This window comes from Athene cunicularia (genome assembly GCF_003259725.1).
Source record: "Athene cunicularia isolate RWA chromosome 18 unlocalized genomic scaffold, athCun1 chr18_part1, whole genome shotgun sequence".
NCBI classification, from domain to species: Eukaryota; Metazoa; Chordata; class Aves; order Strigiformes; family Strigidae; genus Athene; species Athene cunicularia.
Window position 1 is genome coordinate 3,726,639 of NW_020799123.1, and position 21,291 is coordinate 3,747,929.

General features: G+C 35.6%; 1 protein-coding gene across 2 annotated transcripts in view; it reads left to right on the forward strand.

Moving 5' to 3' along the window:
- The window catches only part of B3GNTL1 (UDP-GlcNAc:betaGal beta-1,3-N-acetylglucosaminyltransferase like 1), a 121,198-nt gene that overhangs the window by 14,552 nt on the left and 85,355 nt on the right, over positions 1 to 21,291 (forward strand). For both annotated transcript variants that reach the window (XM_026861360.1, XM_026861361.1), the window contains 2 exons: positions 739 to 804; positions 20,538 to 20,633. In XM_026861360.1, coding sequence (XP_026717161.1) covers positions 739 to 804; positions 20,538 to 20,633 — 162 coding nt within the window. The remainder of the gene's footprint in view (positions 1 to 738; positions 805 to 20,537; positions 20,634 to 21,291) is intronic.

Consider the following 21,291-nt stretch of genomic DNA (forward strand, 5'->3'; position numbering starts at 1 on the left):
CTTAGTCTAGAAAGGATATAATTTTGAACAGGAAATAATATAATTTTGAAAGGAATATCTCCTATCTGTTCAAGGAAGGATGGCAAGGTTACTAACTCTGTACAAGGCAACCTGCCTTCTTGTATGTAAACAAAATAGACATGCTACAGGTGAAAGAAGTATTAACATCAAATTTAAATATAGATAGTGTGTTTTAAAGCCAGTGTCAGTGCTGATGCATTTTTACGAGTGTGGGTTGGTTTGTGTTTTTTCTTAGAATTTTATAATTTCACAAATACTCGGTTTTGTGGTCATGAAGTATGACGTATTGGTAGATCTAGAGAATGAAGGTCTATCAATGAAACAAGGTACAGCCAGACTACAAAGAAGATATTGCTAGAATGTCTCAAATCTTGTGCTTTTAATCAAGGTTAGTTCCTTGTCCCTATGTGCTGCCGCTACTGCTATTAGAGTTGTTAGAGGTGGTGAATTTCTTTAGAAGTGTAAAATGTGTGTTTGCCCATAAGAGATACGTTGAGATCACAACACAATTGTCACGTACTAGTTTTGATCACTTTCAATTTGAACAGAATCAAGTTTAATCCACTAAAAGTGTCATGTCTCTTAATATTTGTTCCATTTGTATTTTTGACTGAAAGCCAGTAAAATGATGTTAATTTAGCAGCATATTCTAATGTGTGTCTGAGTACTGTACTGTGACCCTTTTTATGTTCAGTAACAGTGTGCTATTTATTCCAGGATGATGTGATGATGCCACAGCGGGTTAGACTGCAGCACGAAGCTGCCATTCAACGCCCAAACAGTGTGAGTACTTTTTTCTTGTGTGTATTTGTGTGTTTTTCTTTTACAGAGTGCCGGATACATCTTTAAAAGGATATGAAAATTTCACAGTAGGGCTGGTGGAGGAAAAGCAATAACCAGTGTATTCTTTTCCTTTATTTTTAATCCTGGCACTGAATAGTAGCTTTGATTGAACTTCTTTTCTTCCATTTATTTTCTCTGTTCAATTAACCAAATCTCCTTATGACAGTGATACTCTTTTTCAAATGAGTACACAGGTTTTGCTAATGTATGTAATCTAATGGAGAATGCCTTTTTTATGTAGCCTAAGTAAGTAATGTGAAAAGCTGCAGAGGATTGGTTACAGCTATGGTTTATGTTTGTAATGTTTAAGAAGCTGTAAACTGTAAGGGGTGTGCAGGGGTTGTTATAATTAGTAAACATTAATGAACAGTTAAATTGGTGTTTCTTCCTATGCCTACGTACAAAAGAAAACATTATTAGAATGCTATTCTTTATTCTTGTGAAATGAACTCTCAAAAACATTCTGTGAGATAGATCATAAAATAACTATATGATTTTGGTTTTAAATAAATTTCTGTGATTATGGGGGGCCAATATCCTTTAGAGAGAGTTTGTGTATATGTTCTACTTACCTGAAGATAATAAACATAAATAATTTGTTATGGTAATTACATTGTCAATGTTTTTTGACATAGGTACTCCTTTATAAGCTTGAAAACTGAGTTTGTATTCCTATCAGCAGTGTTCCACAAAACCAGGTTTATTATTTTCACACCTCTGACATTTTTTCTTGTGAGATTTATTTCAATGTGCAAGAGGTTTTTGGAAAGGAAAGGTCAAGTGACTTGATCTGTCAATAAAGTATTTCCTCCATTTCTCAGAACAAAACAGACAGTTTTAGGATTATCACTCTCTCAGAATGAAATACCTTTTGAACTTTTCCTCTGAAAGACACTTGCTTCAAAGTAGAAATTATTGTGGTTGTTTCAGCTGAGGAATGTCTGCCAACCAACCTGCTGCTGGCTGGTGGGATGTGTGCCTGCTCATTGCACCACCTGTATTAAGTCTCTTATGAAATCTGGTAATCCTTACAAAGTAATTTATCAAATTATAGTTTTAGTAGTACCTGAGTAACAGTAAACCTAACTCACATAATGAACATAATAAAAAGACACATTGAAAGTTGGTTTTGTTCTGATATCAATCAGTTAATGTAATTCTGTAGTAGAATGCCAAAAAACTGGAGAGACAAGTTGATCCAGTAAGCTTGTTTTATGGAAACTAGTATTAAGAGCTTGGTTATATGACTTATATATCTGTATATTAAGGCTTTTTTTTAATTAGACCAATTTCAACTAAACAGTTTGTAATCTATTTAGAAAACACTTCAATTGTTCTGTTTATATTCTGTTATACTTTAGTGCCTATTAACATTCGGTATGAATTATTAAATGACAATCACATAAGTAATAATGATTGCCTGTGTGTACTTGAAGGGTTGATATGATATGTCTTCATGATATATTCTAAGGAACACAAACTTGTTCTTCCTGTGCTCAAATCTAAACTTGTGGTCCTGTTTTAGTGTGGTGTTTATGGTGAGTTGACCTTGGCTCTACCTCAGGTACTACCAAGCCACTCTATCAATTCCCCTCCTCAGCAGGAGGGTGTGGTGGGGAGAAAATAAGATGGAAGAAGTTTGTGGGTCAAGGTAAAAAGGCAGTTTATTAAAAGGAAAAGCAAAGGCTGCATGCAGAAGCAAAGGAAAACAACATATTTATTCTCTACTTCCCGTCAGCAGGTAATGTCCAACCACTTCTCAGGAGGTAGGGCTTCAGTAAACGTAGCAGTTGCTCCAGAAGACGAATGTCATAATAAGGAATGCCCCCTCTCCTTCTCCTTTCTCTTAGTTTTATTGCTGAACAGACATCATATGGTACGGAATATCCCTTTGGTCAGTTTGGGTCAACTGTCCTGGCTGTGTCCTCTCCCAAGATCTTGCCTGCCCCCAGCCTACCAGGTGAGGTAGACACCTCAGAGACAGCTCTGGTGCTGTGCAAGCCCTGCTTAGCAGCACCTAAAGCACTGGTGTCTTACCAATACCTTTCTAGTTGCTAGTGCACAGCACAGTACTATGAAAGCTGCTGTGGGGAAAATTAACTCCAGTGTGATACTACTGGTCTAAAGCTTAATTTGAGCTTTACTAAATAAAACTAACCAAAGTCAGTCTGATCTAGCATGGGAAATAAAGGTTTCCATCTTTCAGTTATCTGACATATTAGTACCTAAAATCTTCAATTTAGGAAAGTAAAAATTCTCAGAAGTGAATGGAGAGAAAGGCCTGAGATTTTAAACCTTAAGAAAAATGATAGATGTGTGTGGGCTCCACATGTGGCACAGAGCTAGTACATCTGGCTACAGCCTCTCTTATGCCATCACTTTCTCTCAACTTTCTACTGAATTGGAGGGTTTCCTCACAGCTTTCTGGGCAATAACCATGGTTGGTTTTTTTTTTTCTGATTGGTTTTTATTTTCTATTATTTCTTGCCGTGTGTTGTTGCCTTTTAGATATAAGGATTTTCCTTTGTTCTTGAACACCACGAGGGAAAAAATGAATCTGTGTTTGAATTGAACATTTTACAGGTATAGAAAAAGTTTGTAATGCTTATGTGAAGCATACCTTCTGGGTTAATGTTGTATTTTACAGAACCCTAATTCAGAGGCCTGAAAGGAGAAATGAGAACATATCCAGCTGTTCCTGATGAGCAGAATAGATCAGTTTTGTCCAGAGCCCCCTGGTAGTTCTGGTACAAATTTAGTTACTTTAAGAAAAGAAAATTTGACCTTCTGGCCACAAATCTACTGACTGTTGTCAGGGTGGACTGCTATTCTTAAAAGAATGATCTCTCTACTGTCCTCAGAATAATCATGCCATTAAATTTTCTGTCCTTGGAAGGTGGTTGAAGTCAGTTCTGTTCTGTGTTTGAAGTTCTGACCCTAGCTTCAGGGGGAAAAAAAAAAAAAAAAAAAAAAAAGCAGAAGCTGAAGAAATGCCTGTGAAGCAGTGAGCTTTTTTTGGTTTGTTCCTGAAATTCTAATTTGCAGACTTGGACTTTCCACTGTTTTGCAACTTCTTTTGACCTGGATTTTTGACTTTATGTATTCTCAGTGTAATTTCAGAAATTTTGTTCCTAATCCTAGCCCTGCTGTTTTTTACTGAGACAGATTTGAAGACTAGTATTCCAAGTGGACTCTAATATTGGAGGCTTCAGTCTACTGTTGTTACTACTATAGATTTACAGTTAAGAAAAGTCTCCAACTTTCTCCACCAGGAGGAATCTTCTCCCAGATCCTAACTAATCCATGGGGTTCTTCCTCTTTCATGTTATTCTTAAATGCAGATTGCCTTACCCTGACTCGAAGCCTGGTTACTAAATAGCAGAACCAAAGATATCTGCTGCTGTTGGAATGACTCCCCAACCAGTTGTCCTTCAAAGGATCTGGGGTCTCTATTTCTGAAAAAGCAAGAGGCTTGCCCCCGGGTTCAGGTGCTGGAACACGGCTGGGGTAACACTGCAGCAGCCTGTAGCTTTATCCGTCTCATTTCCTGTATCGTAGACTAGTTAATCATATTTTAAGGAGCAACAACAAATGAATTTCTACTCTCTTAGGCTGTTCTTATTTTGAAGACTTCTTTTTAAAAAATCTTGTAGGATGGAATTGTTTTGTCATCAGTAATATTTAGAGTAGAGGATTTGGGATCTCGGAAAACAAATTACCAATACATTGTGATTTTATTAAATGCAGCTCTAGGACTGCTGTCATCTCGTCCTCTGGTGAATATTTTATATTATCTCCAAGTCCTGTTGACAAGGATTCTATAAATAGAACACTCTCAGAAGACACAAGTTTTTGAGACTTTATGTATTTATACCACAAATTCTTAAGCTCTGCTAGCTCAATATAAATACCTACTTTAAGCAGTTTCAGAGCTTAGGGACATTGTGTTGTCTATTGATAATATAATAACTGTAATCTTCTGGCACTGATTGTCCAGTGCACATGTGCACTTATGCTGTGTACAAGCATGCCTTCAATTTGCTCATGCTCTAGTCTGGTAAGGAATGACTTTGTTACTAGAGAATGAACAACTGTTACTAAAATTTTCACTCTAGGTTTTGTTTTATCCCTAAAAGCAACATCTATCCCATTTATCCAGGGTAAGCCAGGTGTTGCTTGCTTACCAACCTCAAATCATGTATGCTTTGTTGGCAGCTAATGAGTGGGAAGATTCAAGATCACATTTCCCTTAATTCTGAAAAAATCAGGCCTTCATGTCTTATTTTACTTGTGTTCTTCTGGAGGAAATCCAACTTCATGTACATACTAGTTTTCTATTTAACAAGGCTTCTGAGTTTGGAGTGGCCCAGGAAATTGTTTCCCAAACCACACACAGAGTGCAGTCTTTCATGCCTATGTCCCACATTTATTCTGTTATTTCATTTGAGCAGAGTTAATCCCATTTAAGAACTCCCAGGGCTTTTTGTTTCAAGGATAGTAGAGATTGTTAGCAGTATCTGCTCCCTGGGTCGTCTTGTTGCCAGGTACTTGCATCAGGAGCTATTGTGGGCATGCCGAGGTGAAATCCCTGGATGTGGTTTGAGTACTCTTGGAGAGCTTGGGTAGTATTAAAGAGCTCTGGAATGTGCTTCATTCCTGAGATGCATAAGTACCTGGCCACACTCTGCCAGACCCCTGTGCCTTACGAAGGCTCGCAAGAATAGTGCGGCACTTGGAATACGCTTCCAATTTTTCTTTTTCCTAAGGATTCCAGATACTGAAAGGAGAGAAGGGTGCTAAAATGAGATGTAGTATTCACACTCAAAATCCACTGACTTTCTCATCTGTTTTAGAGCCATATTGGATATTTTTGGACCACATATTGTCTGCTGGGCATGGTATTACTTTATTCTTCCTCTCACCACTGTTTAATTTGAGTATATGTGTGCCCCCACAATATGACTCTTCACATGAACAGCATGTGCCTTAAAATTTTTATATCTCTTTCTGCAGAATTGCTTATAAATTAGCTAAGCTCTTCCTGAATGCCACCTATGTCTTCCAAACAGCTGGAATCAAAATGTGAACCACAGAAATAAAGAACATTATTTTCTTTTATTTTTACTGTCTGAATCAGAAGTGAGTCTGTAGCAGTGTCAGAATAAACACCTTGCTTTTTGTTGTAAAATTACTAGCCTCTTTCTCAAACATGTAGGATACTTAGGCATGTGAGAGAACATTGAGTATACCATTTGCATTTCTTCAATGAGAGATTCTCACTGGTTTGCATCTCTAAAGCAGATTTTTGGCATATTCTGTAGCTTGGATTTAGATGAAGAGCTGCAATGCCTAAGGCCATTTTAACCTATTGCATTATCTGGATGTGTTAGCTAACCAAGTTCTGCATGTCTTTGATGGTTTCTGTGACTCTAAAACAGTTGATTGGATTGAGTGAACTTGAACAATACATGACACTACTAGTTCACAGACCTGTTCATCTGCCTCTGGGAAAGCTGTAAACAAATATTGCGCAATCAGCAAGTGAATTGGAGAAATGAACAAATGAATGAGATATCTGAGCATGACTCTTTTTTAAGGCACAACTCTAGGCCAAAGGCATTGTCTGTCTCTCCTCCACCCCCACTGAAGCTCTCAAAATAATTTAGAAATTAAGTTTGTTTTCTTTTGGTCTGAACACATATATTTATTTATTTTGAAAGCTATAGTCTAATAGATAAGTTTTTTTGTACTGTCACTGTACTCTGTGCCATTCTACTTGCCTAGATCTGTTACACTTTTCTATTACATGTTAGAAAGACTGTTTTTTTCCTCCATCCCTCAATTGCTTTACCTATTGTTCATTGAACACTAGTTTGAATTATTTCACTTTCTCTTTTTTTTGTTGACCAAAATGATCAGATTCCATTGATTCTTGATTATGTCAGTCCTTTTAGCTTCTACCTTATTCATTTAAATCAATATCTGAAGTTGCAAATAAAGATTTTCTTAGTAGCAAGAGAAGAGTATACAATAAAATGAGTAGATTCTCTCGTATAGATATAATTAAAATGAAGTTTTTGTGGTACATGAAGTAGATATTCATGTGGAACAGAACTTTTAAGGTCAGCATTCTGAATGTTTGTAGGGCTGTCATGATAATGACATCTGATTCTTTTTCAGAATACCTAAAGATTGACAATGTTTCAACTATTGGCACGAGGCAGTGTTTTTATAGGAGTTAATACATGAGAGCAGTTCTGTGGAGATGGCTTAACAAATATTGAGCTTTGTTGTGTTCTGAGTGCAAAAAGATTAATAGACATATCCTCTGTCAGTGAGTTCCATATTTTAGATCTAGTTCTTGTCCTTGGAGGGAGGAAGGTAATTCTAGTTTCCATATACTGTCTTGCATATCAGAGCAGTTCTTTAACTCGCAGTGTGCACTGATTGTTTTGTATACAGAAAGAGCAGTATATGTAAATAGTGTGCTCTGACTGATTTGTTTTGCTGGGTAGTTGACATTGTGTACTCAACCAGTGGAAAAAACATGTAGACAACTGTTTCCATCTCATCTCAGGTGTGCAACTGCACATGTAGAAACTCCTGTGTTAGAATTCCAATGCAGCATCACTCCCTAGAACACTGGCTTGTACAACAGAAACTTTTCAGTGCAGCCCTTTACTGAGCAGCTGTGCAATAATATATCACATTAATGTGGGGGGTTTTTTTGTTCCTGCTTATTATCACAAGTCTGGAATAAAGGCAGAAGGCAGAAGATTGTTTTTATCTGTCTTGTGCCAGGCCAGGCTGCTTCATGGTGAAAGGAGGCATGGGATAAAAAAATAAAAATGGGAAGAAAAATAAAGGAGGAGGCCACCTTATATATTGGCAGTGAACAGTAGCGGTTTGGGAATATTGGCAGTCCTCAGTGGGTAGTGATTTTTACATTCCACATACCAATGATGTTTGGTCACCTCTGAAAGATCTCAAAGCCTTTTGTTTGCTGTATCTTCTTATTAGTCTAATGTTAGAGTAATCCTGAAAATAACAGGTTGCCTTTCAGACTACATGCTGTGTTTCCTCTTACGTACTTTCTCTTGGGAGTCAAAATTGTTATTGTGCAGTCTGGTAATTACATTGCATTTAGACATGGATTTATTCCATCTAATGAACAAGGTCGCCTTGTTTGTATGGCTAGAGCTGGCAAAATTGAGATGTGTGTCTCCTGTATCTATGGCTTGTTCTTAAAATAGTCTTTTGTTACATAATTGTAACTCAGAGGCTCTAAAACTTGTATGGATTTTCATATAATTGCACCTAGTAGTTTTTTTTTTTAACTGGAAACCATGCAAAGGAACAGTTTATTAGATGTTTTGCTGTTCTAGTGGAGTTACAAGTCTTTAGTAAACCCATTAAGAAGTGACCTGAAGTCTAAATGTGTTCATGAACTATTCAGCATATTTGGATCACAGTATGTTGTTACACAGTGAAAAAATATGTGCTATGTTAGAAGTATATCTTTGTGGGCGGGTTTAGCAGACAAAGCTTGTTCCAGCTGAAAACTCTATAGCTGTGATTAGAAGAGTGCTGAACTGGAGGTAGTATTTCCTGCCTTATAACAGTATCAACAGGACTTGTATCTGCTCTCACAGCAGTTCCACAGCTTCTGGTCAGCCTGGAACATGGGCAGGCTGAAGTTACCTGCCTATAAAAAGACTAACTCTCAGGAGTTTTAGATAAGGTCTTGTTTAATTGAAGCAGTGTGATGCAATGGGTAAGGACTTAATTTAGGAGTGAGAAGATGCAAATTTGCCTCTAGAGTAGCTTTGCCATCCCTCGTCTACAATTTTAAGGAAGTGGTCAGCAACATTATTGTAATCTAAGCCTTTATTCATGAGGGCTTTTATTACCTTTTCTCTACTTAAATTAGACAGTGTTTTAGTCTGGACTGCAAAAATAGGTAAGTAGTATCTTGAATGTAAATGATCAGGTGTGAAAAGATAGTAAGCATATGTGAAGCTTTGCTAAACTGTCAAACATAACTACATAATGTTGAAATATTACCTCTCTGTTTGGTGTGATAGAAAAGTCCCTCCATTTAAATTCTGTCTTTCCTGTGTGCAACAAGTTAATGGTTGTTGGTGATCTCTCATTCTGTGCTTTTTACTGAAGTCCAGGTTTTACCATTCTCCCTTTTAATGTTTTGTCTTCCAGTCATTGCATATAGCTTAGCAAGAAATGATTTTATTTTGGATGTGAACTTGATTAAAATCTTCATGGGGTAGAATTGAAGTAATCTTTGTTTCACCTTAGTTAATTTGCATCAGCTCTCCTTCTGTCTCCCTTACTCAGCATGTATGAGACAAATCAGTATGTGTTGCCCAGGCATGTTCTAGCAAAGCAATCCCTGTAGAGTTTAGCTTTAATATAAGCATTAATTCATAGAACAGCTATGACAAAGAAATTAATTGGATAGTGGCATGTTATGAAGGATAGACAAATAGATCAAATTTGTTTGCTTAACCCTGTTAATAAGCCCATTTAGTGGAGCAATTTCTGAGTAGATCTGAGCAGAGTCTAGTCCATCGTTGGTATGGACTGAGGGGAAGATGAGATTATGTTCCTAAAGTGATTACCTACAGTTGTCAGTTGTCCAAAATCAGTTTATTTTTGGTGTAGGGGAAAAAAAAATGTCCAGAGAAGTATTTTCATGAACCACTCTTAAGTATTCTGATCATTAGAACTTTAATACTTTATACTCAGTTCCCATATACTGCATACCATAAACAAACTACAGGTCATTAAGGTTTTTCTCCAGCCTCTGAAAAATGTAACTCTAAATTAAGGCTATCCAATATACATACATATATATATATATATATATATATATATATATTTATGACTTCAGGAAATTGTCATTAAAGGTTTTTAAAATTTATTTATAATATTTCAATAATCTTAATTTGGTAGGGAGGGTAGAAACTAAAGCAGCAGTTGTATGAATGTTTTGTTCTAGGGTGGTGACAGTGGAGTATGTTTAAGAGGAGAAAATAGGATTCCTTTCTTTTTCTGCACTGAAGAATATGAAAATGTCTGACAATGAGATTATCATTCTTATGGTGGTTTTCATTAATTGGGCCTTTCCATCTCTATCACCCAGATATGCTGGAATTCAGCTGTGTCTTTGCTTTTTATTAGGCAGCTTCCTTAAAGATTCTTTTTAATTTGGTATTTCTGAAAAACCGCAGTGCATTTTCAAAGTCACATTGTCAGTTTAAGTCTGTTCTATATTTAATCAAATATCCCAAATGAGAAACATCCCAACTTACACCACTTTGTAATTAAATTTGTGTTTAATATGGCCTCCACATGCCAATAACCCCATCAAACGATTGTTATTACTAGAGTTTGATATTCATGAATTTCTGATTGTAATGTAGACTTTCAGCATATTTCATTTTTAAAACTGTCTAAAGCATAAAACATTTAACATTCAAGATCCCCTCCTCCTTGTGTTTAGATATTTTGCTGTGGTGATAACTATTAATCAGTCATACTTTGTGAAGCTACAGACATAAGAGAAACTGGTTTTAAAATAGAAATTGTGCAAACATATCGCTCTCTGAATATTCTTAAGCTTTATGCAAAGAACTGGCTGTATAAATTGCTTGACAGGATCCAAAGAGTTTACTTAATTTACATCAAATTTCGATTGTTTGTGCTTTAACATATTATAAATGTTGAGTCCTTAGATCTTGTTTATTCCAAGGTGGCAGATTCTGAAAGAGGGCTTTTGAGACCTGGTACTTTTTCCTAAGCTAGTTATCGGAATACTAGGGTTTACTCATTTGCCTTCAGAAAGGACTCATTTAATCTGCTGTAGCATCTACAGACTTGCTATAGTATCTCTTCAGTGATATTTACTTAGTTTTTCCAAAAATGTCATGTTCATACTTAGTGATTTCATATGCATGACAACATCCTTTTTTAAATGTATGTGTGGTGTGATGCTCAGCTGTGCTCATTCTGATTACACCACCTTGGCTACTTGTTTTTTTATGTAAGTTCAATAAAGAAAATTCAGACTTCCTTAGTTTTTAATTACGCTTTTTTAGATGTGTTGAAAAGAGTCTCGTACATCTTCTTGCGGACTTTGGACTTGAACCAGTGCCAAGTAGAACATTTCACAGGTGTTCTTAAAAACGGATTGCTACAAGATAAGAACATCTGTGGAAATGGATATTCGCCTGACCTAACAGATTCTCTAGGGAGTCAGCACTATCAACATATTTTGTAATTTTTAAAGCATGCTTTAAATACACTAGGGTGTGTTTTGTGTCTTTACACCTAATGCAAATTGCCTCACAGGTGTTGTGTTTTGAAGAACACTATTTCCTTCACTGGAAATGGAGAAGAGAGGAGATAGATTTTACTAGCTTCTTCACCCTCTATATAATTTTGGAAAGATTTTAACCACATAAATATTCCCTCAATTTATTTTTCCTTTTTGATTTCATTAAATGATGATCACAAAATCCTTCTTAAAGCCACTGGTATCTTCAATGATTTAATCATTCTGCTGCAATAAAAACCAAAAGATCATGGGCCTCTAGACAAATACAATATAATTTAAATAAAATTGCAGTATTTTTTAACCATATTAAATGTCAAGACTTGTTTTTAGTAAGGTCCAAATCCAGAATGCTAATTGTTGGTATAAATGTCTAGTCGGCTGTTGCTCTGCTGTGTAAGTTTCTGATTGATTAAAACAGATGTTTTGGTTACGGTAATCACCACATACTTGTCTGGGAACTCAGTGTAAAGTGTACTCAGTAAACAGCTATATTTTGTATATCTCCATCTTTCCGGTAACATAGTTTTTTGGACCTGTAATCATCCTGTAATTTTGTCATGTTATCCAAATACGAATTTTATTGAGTATTAGAGAGACTTTGTGAATTCTTATAGCTAATGTTACTTTTAATGAAATATGTGATAGCATAAGGGAAATTTGGTTAAATGACAGCTAAATCAGGCCTAAACAAGAACTGCTATTATTGACACAACTTTATTTCCTTAATTGTTAGTGTTTTACAGACAGGTTCTTTGATAGCACCATCACAATTTGAAGGAAGACCATGTGGTGGTGCAATTCTTACCCTCCCTGCCCTCCTTGTTGGGCTGCTTGGTGCCAGGTGTGATTCTATCCACATTCCCCCTAGCCCTACACCAATCTGTGGAGATAAGGACTGATAACCTTAATGAGCCTGGCTCCTGCCACCCCTCTGATTGCTTGGAAAGGTTTATAATGGCCCATCATCTCCTGATGGCCTGGCACACCTGTGCCTGGGATGTGCTCAGATGGAACAATAACAGGGTTGCATGTTCATCAAATTCTTATGCAACTGCCGGAAGGCATCAGATAGTATTTGACAAAAGTCAATTATCTTGGATCCTATAAACTGCGACCACCAGAGACACCCTTTGAGCTCTCCTGGATGGCAGTGGGCCTGTGGCCAGCATCTCCCCTGAGCTGGGAGCCTCTCAGGTACCAAAACCCTTAAGGTGTCGTCTGCTCCAGACAGAAGGCCAGGACGAAGTCCACTCGCTCAAGTCTCAATTATCACCCATTGAGGAATGCCAAGGCATTGGGAGTATTTGCTCTAAACTTGAGAGGAAAATTTTGAGCTAGCTTCTATTTCACCCGTGTATTGGTGTGTGTGTGGTTATGTACCCTTGCCCTTGTTCCTGTGTGTGTTTGTCCCTTTTATGTACCAAATCCAAATACCTTTGTTTCTCTATGTATATGTCTTTTTGTGTATGCGCATATATATGTATAAATTAAGGTACCGTTAAGTAAGTTAGAGTGAATCTTGTCATTTTAGAATCTGAATAAGTCGCTTTTCATTCTATTTTGTATTGACAAATTGTGGTTAGTTATTAACAAATCTAGATTATTTTTACTAAATCATTACCATGTCAATACTTTCATCTGCGACAGACCATCCAATAATATTCCATATATATATTTATAGATATCCCAAAATATTTTTACAAAATATGGATTTAGCTATATAGAGCTTTAATTACTTTTTCTAAGTAAGAATAGTAAGAAGCAGAACTTGAAACAGAGCTGATAAATTTCTTCAAGATAATCTTTCTTCCCTACTCCAGTATTCTGCAATTAAAACAGATTTAAACATAAAATTCCAAATTTTCTTTACGTTTTCCTTAACTGGGTAAAGAGAAAAATGAATAAGAGAAGTGTAATCACTTGGTCACATTTATTTAAAATGAGTGAAACAATGCTTGTTACCATTAGCCACAAATCTTACCCAATATTTAGATATTTTAATGGTTAAATCTTAGTTTTACAATCATACTCTTCTGGGTAAATACAAATAAAGAGTTGTGGAAGATTGTGTTAATCATATTTACTGTGAGAAGTGGGTGATCTGATGAGATAATGCTGAGTCACAGCTGTGCAATTAAAAATTGTGCTACAAGCACTTTTTCATAAATCTACTTGAAAAGAAATCCTAGACTGTCTCAATCAGTTGCTCTTTTCATGGTAGACTTTTACTTGACACTTCCAATAAAATGAGGTAGGGATGCTGCTGATCCATACTTCTAACAGCTGGTGTTAGAGGTGCTGCACCAATACCTAAACCTTTGCTGATCTTTTAGACAAATGTATATAAATATAGGTATTTATAAAGGGCTGTGCATGCCCAGGAAAAAAAATGAAAACTTTTACAGAATTTTTTGCAACAAAGTAATATTTAAAATATTACATGAATGAAAATGAAAGAAATCAATACAGAAGGAAGACAGGTAAGTTTTCACTCTCCTGACAAGTTTTCTTCTAAATTTCTGGATATGTTTACAGTGTCAGATCAATTAAAGGGGAGTGGAAGTGGAAATTAATACAATAAAAATAATAGAAGTAGGATTTGGAGACAGCACTGGTGGCATCTACCTTTCCTTCATATGTCAAGATGTGTAGGCATGATTAACAAAAACTGTCATTAAACATTCAGGATAAGGTAAATGTCTCCTCTTATCTTTTTTAGTTTAGGAAATTTCCCTCTGTGGGGACTCAAATAGGCATACTGGCATAAAGGTGTTGTGCACTAGAGATAATCCTTCCTGTATTGCTTGTTATTTGAATAGTCTTTCTTCTCTTAGAACACTAGATTCAGATGTCATGATACTTCTAATTAAAACTTCACTAAATGGTTAATTACATTCCCTTCTAGATTTATGTCAGTCATATTTCTAACATGAAAGTCAACACTGCCCACTTTTTCTCAGTGTTTCAGTGTAGAAAGTTTTGTACTTAACCTTTGAAATTTGCTTTTCATGTCATACTGTAAGTTGAGGAAAGCAATTTGTTTTGTAGAGGAAAGCATGGCTTTTTCCTTGCTAAAAATACATATTTTTGCATTATCTGGTTCAATAATCCATAAAACAAAGTTCCTTAAAAGAAGATGCATTATATGAAGAAATTATATGTATGTATATACCTTATAGAGAGTTTATGGTTTTGCCTTTTGTTCATTTCCCCCTTTTTAAAAACTAGGATGAAAAAAATAGGGATAAAGTTGGAGACCAATTAATTTTGCATCCTCATTTCCTCTTTGGTGCAACAAGACATTCTGACCCATAGGCTGTCTCCTGAATAAGAAAGATTGTTTGTGCTAGGGGAAGTTGTAGTGATTAAAAACCAAAAATGTGCCACATCTGCAGAAAGTGTGTTGGTTTTAATTATTGTCAACTCATTTAATCTTTGTTTCCTCTCACCCACTTCCTTTTCCATTTATATGTGCAAGGGAAAACATAAAAACCGAAAATGATGAAAATGAGGAGCATTTCTACTACCTGGATATTGCATTTAATATCAAACAATAGTGAAAAGATGGAACGAGTTATGGCATGTAAGTGAATGGCTGATGTTGCTGCTGGGCATAGAACACTGGATTTTGTACATATCATATATGTGATTAGATAAACAGTCTTGTATTTCAGTGGAACAATTTTGTAACTCATAGAACAGTGACTACATGTGCTCATAGTACGATTTTGTAAGGTATGTAATAATCCTGCCCAGTTCCTCTGAACGTGATCGTAACTCTGAACTTCGTATTGATCAATAAGTTGCTGAATGTGCTCATTAGATTTGTATTTCATACATTATAGCTAACCCAGTGTACTGTGCCCGATTAAGAGCACCTGTTTCGTGGAGATCCCCATTATTCTGGTTTTATATTGTTATTTGTACTGTTTTAATTTTATTGAAGCTATATTCTTCTAGTGCTCTAACTCCTGAAAATGTTTCAAATGTAGTGACATAAAGTACATATCCATGACTTTGATTCTGATATTCTTATTTAGGTTTGATTCATTAACTCTACTCCTAATCCTGTGAAGTGGTAGAGTTATTAGAGAAGAGGGATTCAGGTGCCTAAACATAGATATATAATGCTATTTTGACCCCTTAGGCTGTCTGAGAGCATCTAGCCAGGACTGGCAGGTGCTAGAGGCCTGGTCCTTCTGTGAAGTGGTAGCTGGAGGCCAGGCAGGACCATAGGGCCATAAGGTAGATGCTTATATTAGGCCACTTCTTCCCACAAAGCTAATTTTAAGCTATTTACATTTTTAAAAGTTAGAGTTCATATCACTGCTTCCTATACAAGTAATATTAACACTGTATTACAGCAAGTTTCCAGTTGGAATATGAAACATTGCATTTGTTGTATGTATTACATAATTTAATCTAGGTACAGGTATATGCCAGTATACAGTTAGCATTTGTAATAATAAAAATAAGCTTGCCTAATTAGTTGAAAAAGTTGAAAATTGGGTGAACTCCATTTTTGCATAGAAACATATATTTAAAATATTGAAAAGAATATTTCTAATATGGAGAGTTTTTTGTAATTTCTGAAGTCTGAATGGGTGTAAAATAGGTCAGAAAGATTTTTATCAAAGTATTTTAAAACTTATGAAAGAAGCAACAGTGAAAAACCTTTCAGTTTAATTTAGAAGCTGTAAGGAAATATTCAGCGAAGTGAATATAAAAGCTCTGTGAGACATGGGGGAAATGGGAACAGTGCGCAGTTGCTTCTAATGCCACCCTTTACACGGGGAAACTAGAGGAATTCATTTCAGGTACTCTAAATCCCGATTTTGATCGGATGAAAGAAGGTTAATTGATACTCTGCAGAGCTGTATCAAACAACTCTATATTGGTGATGTTCATGTTGCAGCCATCTAAGTCAAGAATCCCAGTCATGAGTCTCCCTGGCAGAAGAATGGTACAGCTAAAGAGCAGAAAGTTGTGGAATTTTTATGTCTAGGGATCTAGAAATAAATTTGATTGCATAGCAATAATTTCAAGATTTGTCTGTAAAACATCCATCTTAAGATGATGCTAAAAGCAGTCTTGACTGGTATTGGTTCTGAAAATGAAAAGAAAGCAGGAGGTCTGTGTGCTGTGCAAAACATTTCACTGTCAGGGTAGAGGGAAGTGTGAACAATTGACTTCTTACAAAATACTAACTTTGTTATGCATTTGTAGTTATTTTCCTGCTGTGTTGCAAGATCAAAATGCAGCTGTTGTCAATAACATGCTTTTATATTGTTAAGTGTATTTTGCTGTGATGTCATTATAACTAAATGTGGTTAATGATGTTTTACGATACCATCTTCTGCAGGAGGGAGATCACTGCGTTTATGTGCCCTGCTGATGGGTTTGGTACATACATGGAAACCTTATGAAAGGCTACTATGAACACCAAAGGAATAAATCCTTTGCTTTTAAAGAGAGGAATTGTCAGGTTGGATGATGAGGAGTGAAGACAGCAATTCAGTTTGCTTGTGAAAGAATAGATTTTAGGAATAATTAGAAAGCTTTTTGGAAATTAATAATTTAGTTGTATGTGTAGATAGCATGCTTAGATAATTTTAGGAAAAAGCAAACTTACAGCAACTACTATGGAAGACATTTTAGGAAGATGTTAAGTATATTAATCCCTCTTTTCCTGTCTTCCTTTAATTCCATATATGAAACAAGTATAGGATTGCTAAGTGTGTATTAGTCTAGATAGTGATCCTATTCAATGTGTAAGGAAGAAGAAATTAGAGTGAAATCTTAACCTCATCTTTATATTAACTTAATTGGAGCCATTTCATTCATCAATAATGCCTGCCCGTTAGAGCTCAAACTAGAAAAGAGTAAGAAAAGCCAAAGGTATGCAGGAAAAGGTATGATATACTCAATATCATTTAGAGAAATGAGGACATTAGTAAGCATGCAGAGTCTCAGGAAATTTTGCTTTTCTGAGTTAAATTTTGCATTGTCTTCATTTTTTCCAGCAAGCAGCTTTCCTTTCTCACATTAATTTTCAGCATTGGTTTTACTGTTCTTTTGGTGTTTTGGTTTCTTTTTGGTGTTCATTGATATTATAGTAGGCCATCACTTTGTTACTGATTGCAGAATGGAGGTTTTTGGAGTCTTTATTTTGAAAATTCAAGGACCAGGAGTCATTAACTGTATCCTGTTTAGTCATGGAAGTGAAGTCCATTGCTTTGGAGATAGTTAGTTGTTCAAACACTTTGCCATCAATTCTACTAAAACTACATTTAGACTTGATGCCATGAACCTTTAGGTGTTTAGTGTGCTACTAAAGGGATTTTGAGTCACAACAGTAGAAGGGTTACCCTAATGATTATTCAGGATTTTTTTTGGACTAGATAAACATAATTGGATTCTTGAAACACTGAGTTACTCTGTCATCTAACTTCTAGAAGTCAGAGGCCAACCCTATTACTTTCTGCTATATTTCTTTATATATTTTTCTAGATTAGTATCTTATACTGGTTTTACTATTGCTCTAAACATTAGGTTAAGCTTTGCTGTAGAAGACAGAATTGCTGTGTACAAAAAAAATAGATATTTTTTTAAAACCCTACTTTTTCATTTGATTAGTGTGTTCCTATATAAGGCCCTAGATTGTTATCCTCTCACTCTGTCTTGCTGTTAGACAAGTCAGCTGATGAAGGAGTTTGGAAAGTTATCCTTCCAAGGATACTGCCCCAAATTTTGGCATAATTCAGTGTAACCTATTGATTTTCTGGATCTACGTCACTGCAATCACACTAATTCCTAAAAAATCTGTTTATTTGATGAGAGTTTTTTTCCTAATTCAATTCCAAAAGGCCCAAAGTAGTTTAAGACCTACATACAGTAAGTACAGAATCTTTGTTACAAGCCAAAATTCCTCGAAGTAAGTTGGAGTGTGCAGTGGAATTATGTATATGGCTCTATGGAAAGAGGACATTTAGCCTAGGAATCTAAGTCAAACTCTGGAAATTACAAAAAATGATGTATGATACAGAAAAGACCATCAGGATGCAATTTAATGGCAGTTATTCTGTCTGCCTTCACCTCTCCTTGAGTGTATGTACAGATAATTGATCAAACCCATTCAGTTTTCTCTGGAAGCCTAAGGAGCTGAGATTTGACCCAATTGTTCTTTGGACTGTAGGGAATTACAGTCCTTTAGCTGGGCACCTGGATTCAACATTTTTTTAAGATTGCTTAAACTATGAACAGCAAATATGAAAATGGTCTCACTGGTCAGAAATTAATATAAAAATATGAAAGTCTGCTCTCTGCTTCTTGTTTAAATTTCAAGTTGTACAGAAAGAGATAACTTCACTTGCTGCTTGGCTCTAACTGAAAACCAGGTTTTCAGAAAAACAAATTTGAGATTCTCCTTTTTCTCTCTTACCTTGTGAAAGCTGTTTGTGATTCTGTGTTTGTTCAGCTTAGGCTGTGATTATTTGAATAAAGAAACTAAGTTTCCATATTATACTGTTATAGAATACGTTTTGAGAAAAAAGTGCTTTCTAAGTTTTCCATTCTGATTTTTATGCATAGTTTTATAAAGTGTCTTTAAGTTATAAAATTCTAGGATATGCAAGTGAAGATTAATGAGCTCTTGGTGAATGAATACTAGCAGGAGTTCTGTATACAGTTTTATCGTTAAATAAAAATCATCCTCACAGAACACAATATACGTACATCTGACACAATTTCTGTGAAGTTTTTATATCTGAGGAGTGCCCCCTTTAAAAACATATCTATGAACTCTTCTATTTGATATTCAGTTTAAAAGAAATTCGAGTTAACCTTCTGAAAAATGTCTTGGTGTTACTTAGCCATAATTCAGGAGAAAGTTAGGATAAAGATTGAAGATATCTATAGTAATTCATAGTTGTCATTGAGGAAAAATTTCATAGTTTAGAGACATTCTCGTTGGATAAGAAAATCATGGTGGGTTTTTTTTCATGTTTGTTATTTTGATTGTATTTAATCATAGTCTAAATTGTGATGTTTCATTGCCAGCAGTCCCCCAGCAAGATCTCTTCATGGTGTTTTTGTTCCCACATCAAAAGTATTCATAACTGCACATGCAGAATTCTAGCCTGACTACTTACATCTGTGTGGGGTTTAAAGCTCTGTGAATAGAGATGCCTGAGAGATTTACATTTTCTGTGCTCAGTATATACATATATTCCTTATGAATACTCAGGGTGGAAAGTAAACCAAATAAATTTTCCACACTGTTCTTGAACAGAACTTGATTATCTGAAATTAGTGTTCAGAAATGCTAATACCTATGCTTTGGTGTTATTTCTCAATGAATAAACACATCAGGAAGTACCTATCAAAGTCTGGAAGAGAAATACAGTTACAGTATGACAGGAGTGCACTAGTTGGTATAAAGCAGTATCAGCTTACTTTGCATATATAATTAAGACCTCTGTTACCCTGAAGGTTTAGGGTAGACTGCAGAACATCAGGAGTAGCAAACAGCAGAGTTCTTTATCATCACATTCCTAGGGTTCTCCTTGGCTTCGTCCTTGTCTAACTAGAGATTTGTAAACTGTATATTGTTTGTATGAAATTGCATTAATATGTGTCTATGCAGTTACAGGTAATAGGAAATCCCTCTAATATGCATATTGGAAGATATTTATTAAGCCAATGTGTGTTCAGAATATTAAAATTCATATTTAATCTGTACAGCTACAGAACTGTACTAGAGAAGATAATGTGGCTTGAATCAATATATAGTACTTCAGTGAACAAAGAATGACCATGAATGAGACAAATCAGAATACATTTTTCTTCTTATTTTATATGAATTATGAGTAATGTGCAGTATTATAGGTTATGGCACTGTTCGTACAATTATCTGGTGTTATCCAAGTTCTGATATTCATTTGTCAGACTTCAACTATTTTGGTTGAAATCTTGCATTCTAGGTGTCTGCCTTTGGTTGGCTTTCTTTGACAATTTCAACCAAAAATGGTTCACATATTCCCAGCTGAAGCTATTGGAAAGACACTACTCAGTGTTAGTTTTCTAGAGACCTTTGAAAGTCTGTAACTGCTTAACATTTGAGCAGAGAAACTGTGACATACTACATTACATTAGACTAGACTAGACTATGTTATGAACATAGAAGGGGACTAATAAGGATTGTATAAATAATCCTAATTTTTGGAGTTCCCATGTTTTGAATGCTTATTTTATGATCTTATTTTGTTGCCATGTGGGTGTACAGAGTTTACACTATGTGATTTATCTCATTTTGCTTTAGATTATTGGTTGCCAGGTCAGAAGAGAGCCACTGGAGTCTACTGAGCGGTATACCCGTTGGATCAATAATCTCACTGAAGAACAACTTCTTACACAGGTATTCTTGTTTCAGCTGTGACTGAAATTACAGTAGAAAAATAGAGCAAGAGGTTTATTTAAATGGATTTTTTCAGTCATTAGCGATACTTGATAACTTACTACGGTATTTAAAGCTAGTCTTCTCAATAGGAGACAGTTTTATGGTGCACATGATCATTATGTAATGACAGTTTCACACTGAGTGAGAATGAAGATTTCAATTTTGGGTTCGGAATGGTCCTTACATTTCTCAGTGCTGGTTAAATGCATATGCTTTCATGTTCTAATAATCAGTTTAGGGTTTTCTTATTAAAAGGTGTGTTTAAATACAAAAGGAAAAAATCTTTCCTCAGAATGATTCCCCACCCCAAGGCTACGTACTGACCACTTCTGTATCTGTTTAGGTTTTGCTAGAGAACATTTTAAAATAGAAGTTCTGCAAGCATTAAACATTGGGCTCATTACACATTTGTGAGTAAGATGCATCTTGTGCAACTGAAGATGACAGTTTTTGGCATAAAGAAAGGTTATTTTGTTAGGCAGGCAGCCAGTGCTGAATTAAAAGAGACTTTGGCAAAAACAAGTAAAACTGTGGAAGAAATCAATCCGGCTTGTGGAGGAATGTATGTACTGAGTATTATAAGAAATCTAATGGATGGCTAGCAGAAAACATCCCA